The sequence below is a fragment of the Belonocnema kinseyi genome, chromosome 7 (genome assembly GCF_010883055.1).
Source record: "Belonocnema kinseyi isolate 2016_QV_RU_SX_M_011 chromosome 7, B_treatae_v1, whole genome shotgun sequence".
Taxonomy (NCBI): Eukaryota; Metazoa; Arthropoda; class Insecta; order Hymenoptera; family Cynipidae; genus Belonocnema; species Belonocnema kinseyi.
This window is the reverse complement of record NC_046663.1, coordinates 5,272,171-5,295,689: the sequence shown is the minus strand read 5'-3', so window position 1 is coordinate 5,295,689 and position 23,519 is coordinate 5,272,171. Positions and strand designations below refer to the sequence as shown.

Genomic DNA, 23,519 nt, shown 5'->3' with positions numbered 1-23,519 from the left:
TGAGGCTATAAGCCCAATTTATAAGTGATCGTATTCGATCAAAAAAATCTATATATAGGTTTTTGAGGTTGCTCATTAAGAATATGAAGTCAGATTTTGAAACTTCAATATGGCTGCCATTTTGGATCCGCCATTTTGAAGTGTTAGGGCGGAGTAGGTAACAAGGATCGAGGGTTAAGGAAATTGGATTGTAGGGTTTAAGCTCAATGATACGCACGTAACCGGGTTTGGGGGTAGAGGAAATCGGGCAAAAACCTTCGGGTATAGTAGGTCTGGTCTCTGGTTCTGATAATTGTTGGCCTGTGTAATTTTCATAGGAAAACCCAACATTGATCTGAGAAGGGGCGAAGCTGTCCCAAATAAAAATTCTATTCTTTATTTTAGTTATGTTTTGTCAATGAGTGAAATAATTTTCTAATGTCGGCAAATAGCTTATTCATTGGGGATGTAAAGATAGGCCCATTATCAGAAGTGAAAACATATCAAATAGAGCTGAAATGGCAATACATAATTTTTTCATCGTACCAACATGAAGAGTAGTATAATCGAGGTCCAGCAGGGCCTGATAGGGCTGATATTTTCTGTTACTGAAAACTTATATAGAATCATATTTAGGTAATGAGAGACTTTTAAGCCTTCAAAGCGTCCTATCTTTATCATTTCCAGAATTATGAATCAATCGTCGAGTACCTAGTACCTACTTCTTACAAAATAGGTTTACACTATTTTGTTGGTGGGTCCAATTAGGAAAGGTAGGGGAAATTTGAGGTGGACAGATCGATAAAATAAAACACTTTCATTTTCCCTTTAATATAAAAAATCCTACAGTGCTGTGAGTTTCATATAGAAAGGAGATCATTAGAATTTATATTATTATTCATTATTTATATTGTTATTCCAGTATTTTAACTTTTGTTATGACCTCTTTGCTTTAGAGCTCCCTGTATAAGATCTAAACCAGGGTGGCCTCCAACTTGGATAGATGAAAATCATTATACATATATTTATATTTTATATTTATTACCTCATTTATTTATATTTATTATCTATTTATATATTTATTATCTTTAAAATTTCTGCAATGTTACTTGGAACTTATGGTTTGAATGCGCAATTCTAAATAATTCATCGTTGAAGCCTTGAAACTAAAGTTTTTTCTCACATTAATTTTTTAATTAAATTTTGGAGATTTTTATCTTTTTATTTCACAATATTGTAGTAACGAATTCAAATATTTAAAATGTCAGATCAATTTCGAAATATATGTTTTAAAATTTGATATTAAAAGCCTTGATAGATAGTTTCAAATATAATAATTTTAGATGTAAATATGAAGAAATTCGAAATCAAAGAGATTAAAAATGTCTCATTTTTATTTGAAGATTTAAACAATTAAATAATTTTACATTGCCGCGCGTGTAGGCGAGCGTGTGTGCGCAAAGCGTCCAATACCAGTTCTCATACCTTTCGGGCAAGCTCGTGAGTGCTCTGAGAATCTTTTTCACATCAATCGTAATATTTAAGTAATTATTCACGGGGAAAAGTGATAAACCGTTCTCGAATTTTTACATCGAGTTCATCAATTCTTTCTAAAATTTTGCAGAATATTAATGGAAATACATCAATATCCGACGAATTTTTCTAATATCTAAGGCCTAGCTACTAGTGCGTCACTTTCTTAAGACCAAATTTTTTCCGTGCGTATGATGATCGTTCGGATTCAATTACATTACAAAGGAAGATTGTGCAGATTTAGGTTTCACATTATATACTCGGTATAGTGAAACTGAAATAATTGATTTTATAAATAAAGGATTTTGGAGTACGTTTAGGGAAAAAGTTTTAAAAAACCAGGGTACAAAGGTACAAAGAAGTGTCAACTTCATTACAAACAAAAAACCTGTACTTACTGTTTACATTCTAACAGTTGTAGAATCTAGTGTTGTTACGATTTTCTTGGATCCGATCAAATTCGAGAATCAGGCATCTAAAACTATTACTGATGCATTACTGTCTTGTTTGAAATCCGATGATTTTTATAAATTATTTCTTGAGGATAATTATCTGTGGTCTACTACTGAGAAGGTGCTAGCATGATGTTAGGCGCCTAAGCAGATTTTGTCCGCCAAAAATTCGTAGTTGCGACGCTGTTAAAAAAGCAGTTTCCGAATATTAGTACTCGGCATCTTGTGTTAACTGTTAAGGATTCACTTAAAGACCAAAACTCTGCCAATCACTTTACGGAATTTATGAGAGCTTAAAGTAAAGTGTAGTCAGTCTCGAGAAAACAGCAGAGAAATGAAGATAATGGCTTCTGATTTAGGTATCCAAATTTGAAAAAATAGGTGGAGTATTTGATGTAAGATGGGTACCTAGGTCTTTTCGTGGTGTTAGTGTAGAGGGGTAATTTGCAGTCACTTTTCGCGACCTGTCGATCTAAATCATCTTGTACTTCTTCTCAAGGGATATCAGAAAGTTCCTTTAAAACCATCCTTTTCGTCTTCATACCACTGTTCGGGTAAGTATGGTATTCCAATCTCGCGATATCCAATTTCTTTATCAACGTGTTGTTCTAATCCTCAGTCTCTACATAAACTGCTTATCTCTGCGGAGAATACTGGATTTAAGACTTCCCTGTGATAAAGTATTTCAGAGTTGAGACAAGTCCTGTGTAAACACCACTCCTTTCATCCTGAAGTACTTCCATGCCCTCAACCTCTAAATGAATAGTCTTCGGGAGCTCCTAGTGTTAGAGGATACTAAAGCAATTGTCAAGTGACATTCTTGCTACCTTTACACCAGGCACTTTTGTTCTCGGACTTTTGGTAGGTCTGAAACCCAACTTATCAGACACAGTTCTTTGTTTTTTTTTTAATTCTGATGGTCCGGGGGATTTCACCGGGCAGCTTGTCCCACTTGCACTATTCGTATGCTAACTTTCACTTTATTCACTTCTACCGATTGACGCGCGCCAAACACCTACGTCTATCGACAATATTAATGACAGGCGTGCGCCAAACGCCTCCGCCTATCTGAATGATTTCTTTCAAACAAAATCACTTGATTCTAATTCAATTCGATCTTTCCAAACCGATCTTAATCCGTCATCAATCTGATCAGTCATACTCTCGAGTGTTTCGTGGCACGAAAACGCTTATATTTATGTCCATATTTGACTAGACAAGCGCGTCAATCAAGTAGGACATGGTGAGGAGGAGCGATTCGCAATTAGACGCTACTTTTGTTTGAGCAAACCTCTCAGCACGGCTGCCGCGGTGGCCGGAATTGCAATTGAGGGGCTGTCTGACGACCGCTTTTCGGCCAAATTAGACTTAAAACTAATACGTGGTCTGAGGCACATTCGATGTTGATTAATGAGGGCGCAGGAAGGAAAATCTGTTTTTTGTATAAACAAATTTGCCGCATCCTTGCGGCCGACGATCGTTTTATTTTTTTAAATTTTCTAATTATTCCAGGAACCGGAGCGCGCAGAGCCGCACTAGGTGGCCGTGCCACGCCGTGCACGGTCGCGACGGCGGACGGGACATTTCTTATCTCTATCGTGTTTCTAGCTTCATCTAACAATTTTTTCCAAGTTCTGCGTATTGTCTCCTGTCTTTAAGAATGCGCTGCATTTGCAATTAATAATGCGCTACGGTGTGGCGCATTTGCCGAAAACATTTGCACTCGGATCGAAAAATCGTCGAAATCGCCGCATTTATGGCTGCCGGGATGTTCAACGAAGGTCACAATGCGATTTTGGTGGTGATGCAACAGCTCGGCTTGATAATTGGACAGCGGTGAAAAATGTACGCCGAGGAGAGTGACGAGATACAACTCCACCGCGCGAACCGGAACCACAACGAATCGACGAAAGAAGCTCGGACTGCTATAAAAAAAAGCATTGTTGGCGGAAAACGACTTCCACAAGGAGTGCGAGGGACTCCTCTATAATGCTGGCATCGATTATTAAAACATCTTAACCGTGAGTTTTCATTAAAGACACTTTTTTCTGTCCAAAAACTTTAAGCGCGGTTATCTCGAAACCACTTTTTTTAAGCCGGTAATCGCGATTGCGAGTAGACTATTGAACTTAGGAACTCCAGTGACGGCTCATTTTGTAGATTAAAGTCACCGCTTGTGCTTGCACGAAATTGTTAATAAGTTTTAATGTTTATTAACATTTGCGAGTTTTAAGCACACACCACACCTCTTACCTATAAAATAAGACGTGTTTCATGTATTTCAGATGATTGATCTGGACTGTAGCCTGATTACCGCATTTTGGGAGCCCTTCAGAAGACGGCTTCCACAGTCGCCATTTTTCATATTTTTCATCAAGTAAAAATAAAAAATTTAGTTCATAGATGTATCGAAATATATGCAAAAAACCATAAAGCTGTCGTGTTGTTTTCTTATTTTAAAAAAATTCCAAAAAACGACCATTTTTCGAGGCTCTAATTAGAGTCCTCCCCTCAAGTGGTTGACTCAAAAAATCACAGAAAAAACGAAAGTTAGAATTTTTTGCCGGTAAATCTTGCACCCAATCAAAATTAAAAATAACACGAAGACCGTTTTACCGATGTTAGGAGAATAAGTCTAATTTCGTCCACTGCGCCACGCTGTAGTGATAAAATCTTAAGTATAAATATGACAAATAATGATTTGGAAATCCATCAAAAGTAATTTCTTAATCCTAAAATAGAAATAGGAAATGACATTTCTGAGAATAAAACAAGTTTAATTTAGAAACTTGACAGAGATGAGATTTTTAATTTAAATCAGATTATTTTGTGTGTTTACAATTCGCGTTGTCTATCAAGATGAAAGGCGCGAATTGTAATTTAAATTTGAAAGTAACAGGAATATGAAACTGAACGGAACGAAAAATGGCGAATAAAGTTCCTGTTTGTATGATTATATAAAAAGGTTAAATAAGTAGATTATTGTTTTTAAAGAATTGTAAGATTGGACGAAGAGCTTTGTTTTTAGGATTGTAGAAGAAAGGTACTATACTGAATGGTGGTAAAAACCCGTTTTTAATCAAAGATGACTAGCAGCTAGGTTGTAGTGATTGGCCCGTAACCTTGAAATAATTACTATTAATTTCTTATCGAGTTTATATTTGTGGAACCATGGTTTGTTAAATTTCGATGAATCAAAAAAGGTTTTAAAGTAATATTGGCCAATTCCTGAAGATTCCGAGGCCTTACCCCAAGCTTCTAAGGCAGAGTTTAGGTGTAGGGGAAGGATTACTGACCAAATATCAGTGTGTGGGAGTTTTATATCCAGAAAGGTTCCATCTTTATGTTGTTATCCAAGATGTACTGAATTGTCTCACTAATCGCTAGTGCTTCTGCTGAGTAGATAGAATATACAGAGACCCCAACAAATGATTCTGGGAATTTTGAGCCGTCGGTATAAAAGTGGGCAAAATCCGGAAATTTAAGTTTAATGAAATTGTTTAAAACTTCTTCAGGGTATTTACTATTCTGTAAGGCTAAGCCTATTTGTAAATTGAACGCTGGTTGGAAAAACTTCAATGGGTAGGGACTTAAGAAATGTAACGGAGTGGCTGAGTTTAAGACTCTGTCTTTATAACCCTTAAGTTTGTAGAAAGATTTTAGAAGCAAAAAGCTCTTATGCAGGTTGAATAGAGTCAAACCATTTTTTTATGTAGTACAGGTTATATAAAATAGAATGCACTGGGTGGTTAGATGACAGGAATGTTTTTATTAAAAATATGTCAGATAGTAGTTGAAATCTGGACTTTATGGCGAGTTCTTTTAGTTCAGCTTGCATAACAATGATAGGTGTGGATATTCGGTATCCGGAGATAACACGTAAAAATCTATTGTGCAGTTTGTTCAGTTTCCTGAAAAGCGTATCCCCACTATAAATGGATAAAACGTGACTGCTATAGTCAAAAGAGCTCCTACACAGAGAACGGAATAAGATTTGAATTGTCTGGGGGTGAGAACCCCACCAAGTACCAATAAGCACTTCAAAATGTTGATGACCTGATTACCTCTATTGATCAGTTTTGAGAAGTGTAACTCCCGAGATAAGGTACAATGAAAAATGATCCCTAAAAAATTAGCTGACTCAGATGGATTAATGGGTTGGTTGTCAATAGAGATATGGACATTATCCGGTAAGTTTTTGATTGAAATTGGAAAAATGACTAGTTTTGATTTCTCTGTGGAAATAGATAAACCCCTTTCCCTCAGAAGGTTATCTATGTTGGTTAAACTTTGTTGGAGAACATGAATACATTCCTCCAATTCGTATGATGTAAAATAAAGGACTATATCATTGACAAATTCTAAAATTTTGCAGCCAGGGTAGATGTTTAAATGTAGTTTCCGCGTGTAAATGGTGTACGAAACCGGACTGAGAATGCCAGATTGAAAATGAATTTACAGATTTTAATAGGAAGACCAATCTCCAGTAGGTCATTAGTTAAAATATTTGGAATGACATTATCATATGCGGCTTTTATGTCCAAGAACAAACAGGCTGTATATTGATTGTTAGCTTGGGATAAATACAATTCCGAGGAGAGGATCGCCTGGTTATCAGCACAGGAACGGTTTTTTCTAAAACCATACTGGAATGGAGGAAGGATGTTTTGATTTTATAGCCAATAAATAAGTCTATTCAGGATCAGTTTTTCTGCGATTTTTAAAAAAACAAGAGGCTAGCGCTATTGGTCTAAATTTCTTTTTTCTTTCTATCACTTTTAGGAAGAAAGAATATTAAGAAATCTTTCCAGGAATCAGGGAAGATACTTTCATTAATTATATGATTTAAGATATGTAGTAGATGGAGAAGGGAGGCTTTTGGAAGGTTTGATATTACCTCAAAACTAATTTTATCGAGTCCAGGAGAGGATTTGAGTTTGAAACCTTTCAGAATAGAAGCCATCTCCTGAAAAATGGAGGGTTGATCAAAAATTTCTACTTGCTGTAGAGCAGCATAGTCATTTGGAGGAAGGGAAGTAGGAGTATTGTTATGAAGGGAGGAATTGTTTACTAAGAAGAAGTTTGGGAGAGAAGGAATCACTACATTAGAAAAATCATTTGACATCGCTAAGAAGCTCTCGATATAGGCGGTTCATATTATCTAGTGTATCCAAGTTTATAGAGTTAGAGGTAGGTGATGGTGGGTTCAATAGTCTGTGACGAAGCCCTTTTATTTTATTCCAAACATTAGAAATATGAGAATTGAGTGACAGAGATTCATAGTATTATCTGAAACTGGTGCGATTAATGACTTTAAACCTTTTTGTGGTTAATGCCTGGTATTTTTGGGAATCAATAAAGTTTTCGTAGTTAGAGGAGGCCATGTAGTGTTTAAATTTTGCTAATCTTATACAAGAAATGTTGTCGCATTCATTATTCCACCAGGGGGGAGGGCAGTTCGGATAGAATTTTTTCCTTGAAGGCTTTCTATCTAATTTGGGATCCGCCTTGTGAAGGGCATCATCTATATCCTTTAAAAAATTGTAATATGCATTTTTAACATCATAAGGAGATTTTAATTCAGGAAGATTGTCATCTTTATGGATTGAAGACAAAAAAAGATTTGAAATTTTTCCAATCAACTCTTTTTAAATTATATTTGTGTGAGAAGAATTGGTGATATTTGAAATGAATGCCGATATTTATTTTTAATAGGAAGGGATCACTAACCATTTTATCTTCAAGAACTGACCATGAAGCAATTAATTTTAAATGACTAGAAACTATAGTCTTATAAAAGGACGATGTGATAGATGCAAAAGTTTGATGTAGACCCGAAGTGGGATTACCCGAGGCAGAGTCCAAGTCCACGTCTCCGAGGTTCGGGAAGTTTGAATAGCTCAAGTTAGGTGCCTGTGGAGGAACAGAAATACATTTTTATGGCCCTTTAAGCAGCGATTTTATATCGAAGGTAGAATTACTTGCTTGCGCGCGTTTCTTCTCTTGATGGAAAAGGCATGTAGCATCATTAATAGGGATATTTCTTAAGGCTGCGATCTTTCTGATAGAAATTTGGTCTATATAGACTGGACATTTCTTGTCAGAAGCTATGTGTGGGCCTTTACAATTAAGGCAGATTTGAGAATTACCTTGGGGACATTCAGCTCCAGTGTCGTAGGGAGTTCCACCACAAGAACGACATCGAGGGTTTTTGCATTGTTTTGCAACATGACCGAATCTGCAGCATTGATAGCAGATTCTTGGTTGGGAGATGTAGGGGTCAACTTTGACTCTCAGTTGGAAGATGTCAATGAAATCTGGGACCTCCTGAGCTTCAAATCTAATCTGCATCGTTTTTGTCTGGACGAATTCTCCCTTATCATTCTTAACAACAAAGCGACGAGCACTAATAACTGGGCATTTGGAACTTGTAACAGAGTATCTGATTATATCCTCATTAGATATTTCCATAGTAATATCGCGCACTATACCCTCACGATCGACCCAATAGTTAGGGATAAACGCAGCGAGATTAGATTTGGCCAAAAGAACCGAACTGTCAATGATCTTGTTAGCACTTTTACCATCGTGACATTCTACTAGGACTCTGAAGGAACCATATTTCTCAATATGTTTTATTAGTCCAGGAAAAGAAGTGTGGAGAACCTTCCCAACCAACATGACGTGTTTGGGTTCGCAATCTTTTGTCTGTTCAACAGTTACGTAGAAGGGACCTTTATTATGGACTGTATGATGTATTATGGACTGAAGGAGAAGCATCGAGCAGGTGGGAGGAGTTTCTCTTCGTCGGTATCTCTTTTGACGAGTTGAGGTTTGGGGTGACAGTTCGTGTTGGCGAGCTACTCAGATTTCGAAAATTCTGGGATTGTTGGATTTCATTATTCAGGTTTTGGAGGGAGTTACTCACCATGTTCTCATCCAATTCAGAATCAAAATCCACATCCATGAATTTGGTTTGCAAGCCAATGTTGTGAGTGAAATTGTCGTTGTCCGGGGTATCCGATTTCCCAGAGGAGTTCGCCATGTTTTGCAGTAGGCCTTTTGGCCTTTCTCACAAAGTGGACCACCTATCTGCGATCAGTATAAAGTAATACACGGTCAGGAAAATAAGGAGGAAAGTGGAGGTTTAAGGAAACGACACTTTAGCACAGCAGGTGCTATTATCGCCTTGAGAAACACCAGATCACAGAGCAAGTAAACAACCCTTGACGGCCGCTCAGGCACAACTCGAAAGAAAAATTGAGTGGAGTAAATAGGAAAGGCCCAGGGTGATGAGGGGAAGGAGCGGACAATAGGGATAGAAGGGAGCAGGTGTTGGAAACAGTAATTGGAGGAAGGAAAAATAGGGAGTTGGGGCGGAGAACTAGGATTTCTGCAGAAGTAGGAAGGGGCGTAAAGACGGATAAAGGGAAAGGGGAAGGAAGAAAGAAGTACAAATAGCGTTTTTTAACGTATCTGAACTAATGAATGAAGATTAAGAATTCTGAGATGAGGTGAAAAAATGGGATTAGTGATGTTGGGTAAAACTTGGTTACATAAGAAGGATTGGATGTGAGTGAAGAGGAAGTTACCTAAGGGCTGTATATGGCAGATGCTAGAAGCAAAAAAAGAGAAGATAAAGGGAAAAAAGAAAGGGAGTATGGTTTATTCTAGTCCTTGAAAATATTATGAAAGAATTTTTAACAATCTTGTAGACCAAGTCGTAGTATCTATGCGGAATCGGTTCCAATGCGAAACGTCTATATTATGGGAAAAATTTGAGCCTATTCAAAGATTTTTTCCTGGTGGTATAATACGCAATTAATAACTATGCCAAACTCTTACATTGATTCACTTTAATCTGCAGTTATACAAAAATTTTAACAATGATAATATCAAATTCATTACTTCTGTATTGATGATATATTTTGGATTGACAAAACGGAACAATTAATCGTAGTTTAATTAGAGGTGAAAAATTCCATTATACTCTTATTATTTATTAAATGTCTGAAAATTGAACATGTTATGTCGAGTTTTAAGTTTTTTAATCAGGAGAGTCGGAGTTCTTCGCGCACATATGTGAACGCAATTGAATGAATATATTGGTTCCCACCAAATTCAGTTGTACAGTTTTTTTTTGTCAGAACGGCAATATTGAGCTATATCTGGACCAAAGCAATCTAATGGGTTATAACCTTAGCCACGCATTCTAGAAATGTAATCGACTTCATGCTCGCGTTGATTTGCAGGTAGCAGGCGAAACCCCTGTTGCCCATTGTGTCTCTCATATATGCCAATCTTAATAAAATCTCGAAACAGGTCATCACCAGGTTTAAAAGTGTTCTTATTTACTTGAATATATGCACCGGTTCTGTCAGTTTCTGAATTAATAGAAATTTTTATCAGATATTTAATTAAGTGCGTAACTCAAGACATAGACATTACCTTAGCATTTCTCTAATGGAATTAAAAAAAAAATCATAAATGTTTAATTACGTAAAAGGCCGGTGTGCGCATTTAGTTGTACGTAACGATCAGGAGCTCCCACATATACTGCGTAATGAAAGCCACGATCCATGACGATATCACCTTCTTCCAGATCTATTGGTACAAATGGTCCAGCTGATTAAGTAAAAAAAATATGATTACTAACCAGTGTAAAGATTATGAAATTTATTGTCTTATACCCACACAATTATACGAACCAAATTACTATTAAAGTATAAGCAATGCAACCAGCGGAGGGGCTACGCACATTGGGGCCAAATGAGGTAGCCGTGGAGAAATTAATTTTTAGCCCAAACTATTCGACCGATTTTAAATTGTTTTCAAATCAAATCTCATGAAATTTCTAACAAAGTTGTTGAGGCATATTTTAAAAAGGTTTTTTTTTATTTAGAAATAAAAATTAATTTTTAAAAAATTCGAAGATGCCAGTTTGTGGGAATGTATCCAATATATGCGAAAGTACGGAGAATTAGTGGGAAAATGGTCATGAATGATGTGCAGCAATGTCAGATATTTAAAAAATTGTTTAGAATTTTTATAAACACATTAGTCAACAAAAGTTACATTTTTAGTAAAGATGATCAATAGCTGCTTCAGATGTGTGTTTTTAAATAGTAATTTGAGAAAGAAAACATATCGAAATGACTCATAAAAAATAGAGACCATTTGTTAATTAATTAAAAAAAGGCATCAATTCATTCATTTCAAATTGACTTGTTTTGCTTTTCAACAGAAAGAACAAGAAAAATCTTGTTCATAGCTTTTTTGTGCGATTAGTTGATTTCAGACAATTATTGTTATTTACTTAAACAAAATTAAATCACAAATACATAATATTATCAGTTTTCAGTAAAAGGAATTCGTTTTTTTTAATCAACTTCGGACATGTTAAAATTACCTCTTGATATGATACTTTGTTATAGGAAAATTAATTTCTATTTGTTTCAATAAATTAAATAAACAAATTCAATGTTTTGCCTTTTTTCTACATATAGAGTTCATTTTTTTAAAATAAATTGCTAATGTCTTGCTAGTAGCTTTCTATAGTTATATTTTGTTTCCACTAAACTGATTTTTTTTGCTGTTAAAAAACAGTTCATAATTTCTTTACAAATGTAATATACAACTTACAGTCAAACCGTTTTTTAATGGAAACATTATATTGTTTTTAATGAAATCGAGTACGATTTTTAAGCAAGATCTTTCTGTTCAGATACTGTATTATTCAGCTGGACAGGTTTATTATTTTTACAATTATTTTTGAAAAACTGTGGATCTAAAAAAATGAAATCCATATGTTGAAAAATGGCAAAAAATATGAATCTTTTATTTGTGAAAAAAAACAAATACTATTTATTCTAAAATGTAATAAGAATTTGCTTAACAAAATTTGTTAACAGTAAACAAGCTAAAACTTCCCATTTGAGTGTTTAGCGATTACTTGCACATTTGAACATAATTATGGATGTAATGTAATTGAAATTAAATTGAAGTAAATATTTATTTATAAGCATGTAATATGATGCTAAGTAAAACACATGAAAGATAATTTGTTGAATTAGTCAAAATTTTGAAACATTATTTTTTTTGAGGGACAAATATGAATTAAAATTTTAGCATAAAGTTAAAGTTGTAAAAACAATAAATATCATAACCTCACTGTTTTAAAGACTCTTTAATGGATATAATCATAAAAGAGAGAAATCATAGACAAAATTTAATCAAATCAATTTTAAATTCATTATACCCATTATATTCAAATGCGTTTGTGCTCATCTGGTACTTTTAAACATCATACTATTCAAATCTTTCTTCAGGAAATTCTTTCAATAATTTAACATTCATATTATTTATTATGTTCTCAGAAATGAATTTTAATTGTAAATAATTTATATTCTTTTTAAAATTTTAAATTTTACTTTTCCTTCAAATTAGAATGTATTCATATAAAAAGTATGCAAAACTGTTTTACAATATTAAATGAGTAATATTGTTTTAATTTAAATATTTGTTAGTGTTTATATAAAATTTTTTTACTAAGAAATGATAAAAATTGATCTAGTTCACTTGGAATGCAAAACCGGGGAATGATGAAGAAATTAGCGCAGTGATGGAGATATTTGGAATTAATTTAGTTATGACAGTTGTAGAGGTAATTTAAAATTTATAGTAATGAAACTGCTACAAACCGAAGCAAAATATTATACTGGTTTATCTTTTAAGTTTGGTTTTAGTAATAAAACAAGTCATAAAATTAAAATAATTAAAGATAATCTCGTAAAGTAAATTGAATAATATGTTGAGTAAAGAAAGCATTACAAAAAATGTTTTGTTTTTCAAAAAGTGATATCAAAGATAATAATGATTATAATTGTGGAAATTTCCGATGTTCCAGTTTAGGACAGTTTGAGGATTAAATGTTTATACAAAAAAATTTGGCAATGTCAGCTAATATTAATAATATTTATATGTAACAGTGATGCGTTTTACTTTGAATAAACACTATCATTCCATGTGAAAAAATACTAGAAAAAATGATTGAATATTTGTTTTAGATTTTATTTTAGTTTTTAAATTACCTAGCGGAGGGCGTAGCGGTGATGGTGATCGATGTGGTTCTGGTTCTCGATGTGTTTGTGGATGTGAATTAGATGATTCTGTAAGAAGAAATATAAGTATTTTTTGATTAAAAAATGTTTTAATGAACCCCTAAAGTTAATAGTCAAACTGTAGATGCCGTTTCTAATAGTTTTTTGTCTTTAAATTAAATAAAAAACATAAATATTCTAAGTTGCCGAAAATTAAACCTGTTTGTCATATTTCAATATAATATAAATTAAATTATCGATAATAAATGTTTAGAATGCACTTGACTTAACCTAGATATTTAAACAATTTAACCGTAGAATCCCGAGAAATGACCGGCTTTTTATTGATTAAAAATAGACTTAATCATATAATTTAAAATATGTAAAGTTCCTGAAGTCTGCTTTTGTACTATCTTTTTCTTTGTGAGATTATTTAAGATGACTGAATTCTCAATTTTTAAAGAAGTGTATTTATTACGTTTTATTTCCTTACTCCTTATTTGAATTGGCTTAAACAGAGAATTTTGCAAAATAATTCTCGTTTGTATTTTAAGAATTTTTAACATGGAACGCGAATTTTTAAAAAGAGTTCATCTATTCTATTTTTGGTTAAAAATTTATCTAATTTAGACGAAAATTCGACTATTTAGTTGAATATTGATCATTTTTATTTAAAAATAGAACCATTTTGTTAGAAAATGTATATAGTATGTGGAAAATCCGTCTTTTCTTTTAGAATATTAGTAATATTAATATTAATAATATTTAATATTTATTTTATATTTATGATCTAAAAATTTGTTTTTTAAATTAAAAATCCAACTATTTCGTTTCAAATTCACGTCTTTTTCGGCAAATCAATTTTTTTGTAGCAATTGATCTGTTGCTTTAAAAGTTAATGTCTCTTTTCTGAACAAAGTTCCGAAAAGCAAGAACATTCATTTGTTTTACTTGTACATTTTTATAATTTTCTATGAAAATTTGTAATTTTTCAGCAAACTTGGTGGAATTGTTTGCCTTAGCTAAGGTGGAACTTAAGTGTTTACAGATGTTTATTTTTATTTCACAGCTTTTGTAGTTTTGCAAATTGATACTTTAAGGTATCTCTGAATCAAAATTGTTAAAGCTTAAGAAATTAGTAGTACAATTTTGAAGCTTTGATTACCGAAAAGTGGTTCTGATAATTTCGGGTATTTATTTATACTAATTTTTATAAACAATGAAGCAAGAGTGTTTGTAAAGAATATACAATTTTATCGATCGCAGGTATATGTTTTTAACAGTTTTAGGAAAAATTATGACACAGGTTGTCACAAATAACTTTTTATTAATAAATTAAAAGTCTAAACTATTTTCTCTTATAAAAAGTATTTCTACTTACGAACAGAATCAAGAAACATCACAAACGTGAACAGCAGGGTTAACACGAAAATCTTCATCTTTGTATAATAGACACAGAGAAACTATTTTCATGGAATTTTACGGACTGAATGGATCTTAAATATTTTTTGCTTCAATATATATACTAGCCATTATCTTATGATTGGCGAAAATTCTTGTCGACATGTAGACCGCTGATTGGTTGTTCGTAAAGCGTAATCCTATTTTCATGAAATAAACTTTATTTGTATCCCTTCATCCTTCTTGAACAAATTATCCAAGACATGAATTCTATGTAACTTTTTTCACAAAATTTTTTGGCGTAATCAGTTTCACCTAACTCAGATATTTCGACATTTTGTTTAAACAATAAGTGCCTCGGTAAAGATAAAGTTCGATATATAAAGTATATATAATTATTCCGCTTGGACAGATACTTTAATTCACGTAAAACTAATTTTACTGTCTCATAGACTTCTTTGTTCAAATTAATAAAATCAATTCGATGTAAAGGCATCATTGAACCATAAAAATGTCCTTGACAATGAATTTATAAAACTCACTTTCAGAAGATGTGCAAAATTGATGTTTTATAATAACGGTTTCTTTGCGTGAGAAATTTGAATTGCTACAATACTAAGATTCATTTGAAAATGTATTTAGGGGCCATTCATTAATTACCCCCCCCCCCCCTCATTACGTAAGATTCTAATAATTAAATGTTCTTAGAAAAGGATCAGTTACACAAAAACTGAAAGTTTGACATAAATCGAATACGATTTTTATTTGTAACAGATAATTGAGGTTATACTCTTTTATTGTTATTAGATTTTGATTACGATTATATTATTATTAGACAACTATCTAGTCTTTTCAATATCATTATATTATAATTAAAAATAAGTTTTTAAATAATCTTAAAGTGAGCAAACATAAATCAGTTATATAAACTTCAAAGAATAATACTTTTCGTAAGATAATGATCGACTAGTTTTAAAATAATTTTAAAGACACTAAATTAGAAAATCGAAGCTATATCAATTCAGATGATCAATCGTTGTGCGGACTAAATGGGCTAGTAAGCCATTTTGTCCAATCGGAGACAATTGGTAATTATTTGATGAAATTTTTAGAAAAAGTTTAAAAGTTTGTAAAGCAAAATTTTACTATAATATATAATTTCTGAATTAATTCAAGTAAATTTAAGATATACTCCAAACTCTCGCTTTCAGTCAACCCGTTCTCAGCCTTCATGGAACTGCTGGCTCACGTAGTTTCTCAGAGGAGTAGGGCGAGACCGGATACGGCATTATATAGATAGGTTAATATTCCAATTGGAAACGAGTCAGGCGGCCCTCACTGTTTACGTTTCTATTCCTTCTAAATCAGTCTAAAGCCATTTAAAGACAATCCCCGATACTCGGCTGAAATCGAAAGCTTGGTGTATTTAGAAGTTTTCAAACGATTAAAAAATAATGAAAAATTATAAGAAATTTGAGGACGTAAAAAACGCGAATGTATGGACACTAATATTTTTCTGAAAAACTAAAAATTGTGGGAAACTGAATACTCATATGGTAAAGAATCATAGGCCCTCAAATAAAAATAACTTTAAGTGCCAATTAAACCCCGACAATGGAACACTGAATTTAATTTACAAGGACGCAAGCCATGACCTTGCGCGAGCTCAGCAACTAACAAATTTCAACGGCGTGTGCCTACCATTTCAGCACACGTCGTTAAACTGTGATAAATTATTAATTTAAACTAAACACAGAAAGTTAGTGGGCCTAGCTGGCAAATTCCTCGCTCCTCACATGGTTCCTCTCATTTTTTATTTGATTCGTACAATGTGGAATTCCTTGCGTAAAAATTGATCCCTTTTAGCTTTCTCCCGTTCTTTCAATCGACTTGCTGGCTTTAAGCTCAGAGTAACGAATGAACTTGGCAGAGTGGCGTCTCGGTTCGTCACTTTAAGTCAGAATCGGAGCACTACTTGTGTCACAAAATTGAAACCAAAGATGAATGGAGAAAGAGATGTGAGAGAGCGGGACAGTCGCCAGTTAGTTCCTCCGCATCGTGGTGGCGCGCCGTCGATCCACCATCTCCATGGCTCGGCCCTGGTAGTCTTCTATTTGCTACTGTATCCAGGTGCGCTGATTCCTGTATTTCCCAGCACTCTTGCACGAGCAGGAATCTTATCCACTGCACATGGGCTGGGCAACCTCCTCTTCTTGGTCCCAGATGACGTTTCCTATACCATGGCGAATTTTGATTGCTCATTTGTTGTGGGTGGTAGTACCCCCAGTTTATTTACGATCGGAGGAACATGTAACAAGGTTTGTTAACAATAAACAAAAAATATAATAAATTCAATTGTGGAATTCTTCCGAGGTTGGCATTTATGTCATAAAATTGATTCGCTACTCTTGGCTGTTAACCCAGCGACTCTCGACAGCTAAATGTACTTTTCATATTAATTTTACTATGTTTTTGTGCGGTGTCTATAATGCCCCGTCACAATTCCCCCTTCACAAGACTCTAACCACCGGGTCGAGTACCAGGCAGGCCCTTCACTTTTGTGTTTTTCAAAAAAAGAAAAAACGTAAAATTTTCATGTTGAAACTGGTTAATTGCCAGCCTCGGGTTCCACACACCATCATTTACGAGTGTGTCAATAACAATATAATATACACACAAAAAATTAGACCTTATTTAAGGCATAATACGAAAGTACCCGAATTATTTGAGGAATCGCCTAGAATCAATTATTCGGATTACCAATAGGACTAGAGTAGTGTCTCCCATCCACTAAAACCGATGCCGGTTTGTAGATGTTGGGTGAGATTACCTCTACCACAACAAAGGGACCACTGAACTTAGGGGCCAATTGGCCACCACATGAGTTCCTTACTTCGACCACACTTGATTCGACTTCTTGACCTTGTCACCAACTTGAATTGGTGGTCTCGATGAAGCTGATCGTAATACCTCGCCTGCTTAACGAAAGACTGGTCTTAGAATTCAGTCATTAGCTCCCTGAAGTGCTCCAGTCGTGCCATCCACCGCAAGGTTCTTTACCGCATTATTATTAAATTCGGTGCCACTGTCCGAATCTATTACCTTGGGTGTTTCCCATCTGGTGACTTTCTAATTCCAGGAAAGCTACATTAATGCTTTCAGCATTGACCTTTTTCAACGGTGCCAATTCAATCCATTTTGAAAATAAGTCCTGGAATACTAACAGGTATTCATATATCTTCTTACTGCGAGGGATAAGACCCATGACATCGGTTGCCACGACTGTCCATAGCTCCTGGACCATTCGTTGGGTCATTATCCCTCGTGATTGCGCTTGCTCAGGTTTATTGAGCTAGCATGTCTCCCACTTTCGAACGAAAGGCGTGATGTCTTTGTATACGCGAAGCCAATAATAGCGAATCGCGGCCCGATGGTAAGTATTGTCCCTACCTAAATGACCAGCTTTAGGTGTACAGTGCACTTCATGCACTAGGTCTGACTGGAGGTTCTTCGGAACGACGAGTTTCCAAGCATCATAGTCTTCGATGAAATCCCCTAATAACGGATTGTTCTTATATTTCCACAGCTCTCCGTTTACCACTTTCCACTCATGGTACTTCCCGGGTGACCTAAGCACCGCCTCACGCCGTCTGGCGTATCATTCGTCCTCGAAAGGCATCATGGCCGCAATATGGTAGATTTCTCCATCTTCGAACATACGGGATAGTGCATTCTGTATTTGGTGCATCGATTCCTTTCGATGAAAAATTTCGAAACTATATTCTAAGAGATCTAGGGCCCAGCGTGCTAATCTACCGATCGGATTTTTGAGGTTGTACAACCACCTGGGGCTACTGTGATCAGTCACTACGAAAAAATGATACCCCTTGAGATAGTACCGGAATTTTCTAATGGCCCATACTACGGCCAGGCACTCTTTGTGGTTGAGTAGTTCCATTCTGTTTTGCACATCACTCGACTAGCGTATGCGATCACACGCTCTTGCTTGTATTGTACCTTAGTGATGACCACGCCCAAACCAAAGTCACTAGCATCTGTTTGAACGCAGAATGGCAGTTCGAATTCGGGGTACGCCAATACAGGCGATAACACCAAAGCCATTCTCAGAGTCTGGAATGCCTGTTCCTGCTCGTCCCCCCAAGAGAAATTATAATCTTTCCTGGTTAGACGAGTGAGTGGCTCATAGATTCGAGCATAGTCTTTGATAAATCACCTGTACCACGACGTGGCCCTTACGAATCTTTTTACTTGTCTAACGTTTCTGGGTCGCGGATACTCAAGCGTGGGGCGGACCTTATCATCGTCTACCAAGAACCCTGAATTCACCTTGAATTCCAGAAACTTGACTTCAGTTTGACGAAACTTGCACTTTTCTGGGCTGAGTGTTAGCCCTGCTTCATTCAAGCGTGTAATGGTTCGCTCCTACCAGTACAAATGCTCATCAAAGGTTTCAGCTACGCAGATTACGTCGTCTAAATAGGCAAATACGTGTGGTCTTATACCCGGGGTGATGAGCTTGTCCATCAAACGTTAAAAGGTTGCTGGAGCTCTGGTGAGACCAAATGACATGCGTTTGAATTGTTACAACCCTTTTTCTGGGACAGCAAAAGCCGTGATAGGCTTACTATCATCACTCAGAGGGATTTCGTGGTAGGCCTTATTCAAGTCTAAGGTTGAGATATATCGAGCCGAATTTAAGCGGTCCAGGATTTCCACCATGAAAGTAATCAGATACGTATCTTTCTTCGACACCTCATTAAACCGTCGAGTATCAATGCACAAACGGTAATTCCCGTTTTTCAGCCAACCACAACTGCTTATCACGCAAATTGAGAACAAAACCGAACTTTTCGGCAAAATCCATACCTAGTACACAAGTATCAGTTAGCCCAGGGATAATTTTATAATTTATTGAATGTGTGGTTCCAGAAAAAGTAGCCGGCAGACACGCCTCGCCAATGACAGACTCAATAGTGCCATTAGCCATTATGACAAGTATCTGTAACCCTACTGATCCCAGATACGTTCTTGATGATCCCGTGTCTACTAACGGATGGATTTTAGTACTCTCTATTTCTATACTGACATAGGATCTCGAATTGGTACCAATCCCTGACAGACGTTCAGGTCTAGTTTCACTAGAACTTTTACTGACTGGCCCCGTCGTCCCGTGAATATCTAATAGTCTGGAAAGTCCAGCACTCAACGATCGATCAGATTGAGAACGAAAGAGTGATTTTGCGAATTGAGTGGGAATATGAGTTTCCGAATTCAGTTGAGCGACTGGGGGTGAGGAAGTCTCCCTCCCCGCTTCAAGAAACTTAGCCCATTTTGTTTGGCAATTTCTCCACCTTATGATCCTTTCCTCTATTGGTACTCGAATTGGGTCTATTATTATTATTATTATTATCATTATTATTATTATTATTTATAGGTTTCGCACCAATACCCGAGCCAGGCTCACCATTCGAGGTGGTAGCGCTAATATTACTACCAGCTGGGCGAGAAAGTTTAGTTTTTTTGGCTGCCATGTAGGCCAGGCCTGAGACCGAACGCCCCTCTTCCACTCTTGTTAAAAAGTTTTCTGCACTCTTCCCATTATCTCCACTGAAAATGATTCCCCAATTTTCAATAATAATATCCACGGTCCTATATTGGGCCCTGGATTGGAAGTACTCTGTGGGAGGCGGCATAGCCCCTCTTAAATGAAGGGGGTGTGCAAAAATGGACGAATACGGTGGTAGGGTGGACGGAAGCAATTCAAAGGTGGACTGCTGAAATGGAGTGTTACCTTACTGTGGTTTAGCTGCGCGAGACGCCGACATCAAAACGTGTGACCCTACTTCGGGGGCTGCCCCTCCGACACTAAAAAGTGTACTGTGGACCGGGGACCTATCGTTTAGGCCCGAGCCTGATTAAACGAATTGCTGAAAAGGCTGAGTTTGGATTGGTTCCAATCCTAAAGATGGCGCGTAAGGGCTACCCTCCCATCCCCTATTTGGATTGGAAGGGCGTGACGCATGCCAGAATGCGAATTCGGAACAGAACAGGCTGCTAAAAACAAATTTGGGTTGTCATACTGCACCCAAGAATTAGTTGGGAACCGTGGTACGCCCCTGTAGTGATTTGAAATATATTCGGTGTCCCGGACACCACTATAGCCCAACGGACTCGATGCCGTATGAGTCGTTGATCTCATTACCGGTGGTGTATAACAGAACACGGAGGACGTTCTAGTAACGCACGTATGAACGCTAGTCTCACCGGAAAATGACGGAAAGGGGTATGACTCCAGGAGCCCAGTGCTAACTTATTCACCTATACTAATCGCTGGAGACTCGAGTAATCTCCAAGCAGCAGCTAAACGTTTCTCGTCAGGGTCCGTCTCACTACCAACGCGCGACCGGACTTTCCCAGTATGGATTAAAATCCGCCCCAATATTTCCTCAATTGCCCCCTGCAGTTCGACAGAGCAATGCCCGTCGCCCAACCCCAATCCCAATTCGTAATCAGGCTGCTGGGACACTTCTGGGACCGAAATTGTCCTTATTGGAGACCATAGGGCCTGAACCCGTAGAGTGTCTCAAGATCCCGATATATCCTCCCCCTTATCGCCCAAGTATTGTCTGAGGTCGTCCTCAGACATGGATAGCATGTAGGGTGGTATCTCGATGTCCCGTTCTTCCAACATTTCGAAACGTAACAGGTTTAAATGTACAAAAGAATTTCAAAAAGGTTAAAAGAATTCACATAACCAAGGTAAATCAAGCCAATCTACTATCAATAGCTTAATGCTATCGAAAAGGATGAACAGACAATTTACACCTGACCATAAATTATTATTATGGTTGAATTTCAATTTTATTGACCAGCATTAATTTTTAACTCAAAAATAAAATAATTTTATTTTCTTTTACCTTCTTTAAATTAAGTTCTTTTTCACCGCTATTTTATGTTTAGTTTATGTTTTTACTTTGTTAAAATTTTTATTTCATTTGTCAACTTACAAATTGAAATTAATTTTAATTAAGTGAAAATTTTAATTATGAATTAAAAGGGATTTTACAATTTTGATAATGCTTGATTTTAATTAATATTAGATTTGGTAGGTTTATTTACCAACAGCCGAACCCTCATTCAGTCTAAGCATGTGGTGACTCACGATCCACCATTCCCACAATCACCTCAAACTTCACTTGAGCCAACTAATTGTTGAATTTTTGGGAATGTCATAATTCCACTTTTTATTATTCTTGGGATTTAATTTTATTTTGCTTGTTATCCCTTAAACCTTCAAAAAGAATGACCACACAAATTTTATTCACTCTATTCAGCATTATATAAATTAAAATAAAGCTCATCTTCTCTCGCACTTTATTTTAGTTTCCTCCATCGTCTAATTATCTTATTTCATTATTTGTGATTTTCAATTCATTTAATTTTAAGTAGGCTTATCACCACCCGAGCTATCACTCAACTAGAGAGTCAAGGGATGACTCACCATCTATTGTTCTCACTAACACATACACTTTCACTGTTAATTGGAACTTTTATCGTTCCAATTCAATAATTTGTTTTTATTTTCCACATTTGATTTTCGATTTGATTTTTCAAGATTGGAATTTATAAGATTCTAAAAAATTCCAATCTTGAAATTTGCCAACTAACCTCCCTTTCTCGTCACTCAGGTCCATACGATGGGCATCATTTATAATTGATTTTTGCCCAATTAATCATTTATATCGATTTTGAGAATTTATTTAGACTCGTAAATGAGTCCAACAGTTTGCGGGAAGGGCGCCAGATAACTGTCACTAAAACTATCAAAATTTACACTAATGGTGATATTTTATTCATTATTCGGACCACTCCGATAGAATGGTGTGAGTGAGGAGTGACGCATCAAAGGGGGGTTAGGTTACAGAATAACTAAGTACTTCATTGTTATATTTTTAAAAGGTTTAATATTAATCTATTTCGGACTAAAACTTTACAGTGGGGAACCCGTGTTCCCGAAATTAGCACGAGATTCGTTGGCTCACTCGAAGCCAGTTTATTTAATTTTTCATTAGGATTCTCGTGCATTGCAACGACGTAGTATTAATAGGGGGTGGAATACCCCACCAGTTAGATTGGAACGATAAGTTCCAATTAAACCCAGACAACGAAACACTGAATTTAATTTACAAGAAAGCAAGCCATGACCTTGCGTGAGGTCAGCATCTAACAAATTTCAACGGCGTGTGCCTACCATTTCAGCATACGTCGTTGAACTGTGATAAATTATTAATTTAGACTAAACATAGAAAGTTAGTGGGCCTACCTGGCAACTTCCTCTATTCTCGCATGGTTCCTCTCATTTTTTATTTGATTGGTACAATATGGGATTCCTTGCGTAAAAAATGATCCCTTTTAGTTTTCTCTCGTTCTTTTAATCGACTTGCTGGCTTCAAGCTCAGAGTAACGAATGAACTTGGCAGAGTGGCGTCTCGGTTCGTAACTTCAAGTCAGAATCGGAGCGCTACTTGTGTCACAAAATTGACAACAAATATCAGTGGAGAAAGAGAGGTGCGAGGGAGCGGGACTTTGCAGTTAATCCCGCCACAGCGTGGTGGCGCGCTGTCGATCCACCATCTCCATGGCTCGGCCCTGCTCGTCTTCAATTTGCTACTGTATCCGGGTGCGCTGACTCCTGTGCTTCACAGCACTCTTGTACGAGCGGGAATCTCATCTACTGCGCATGTGCTGGGAAACCTCCTCTTCTTGGTCCATGACGACGTTTCCCATACCATGGCGAATTTTGGAAGCTCGTTTGTTGTGGGTGGTAGTACCCCCAATTTATTCACGATCGCAGGAACATGTAACAAGGTTTGTTAACAATTAACAAAAATATATAATGAATTCAATTGTGGAATTCTTCCCAGGCTGGCATTTATGTCATAAAATTGATTCGCTACTCTGGGCTATTTGCCCAGCGACTCTCGGCAGCTAAGTATACTTTAAATTTTAATTTTACTATCTTTTGTGTGGGGTC

The 23,519-nt window shown here is 36.1% G+C and overlaps 1 protein-coding gene across 1 annotated transcript in view; it reads right to left on the bottom strand.

Moving 5' to 3' along the window:
• The window catches only part of LOC117177222, a 53,851-nt gene that overhangs the window by 6,328 nt on the left and 24,004 nt on the right, over window positions 1–23,519 (bottom strand). The window contains exons 4-5 of the mRNA XM_033367776.1: window positions 13,055–13,132; window positions 10,464–10,589 (exon numbers count right to left, since the gene is read on the bottom strand). Coding sequence (XP_033223667.1) covers window positions 10,464–10,589; window positions 13,055–13,132 — 204 coding nt within the window. The remainder of the gene's footprint in view (window positions 1–10,463; window positions 10,590–13,054; window positions 13,133–23,519) is intronic.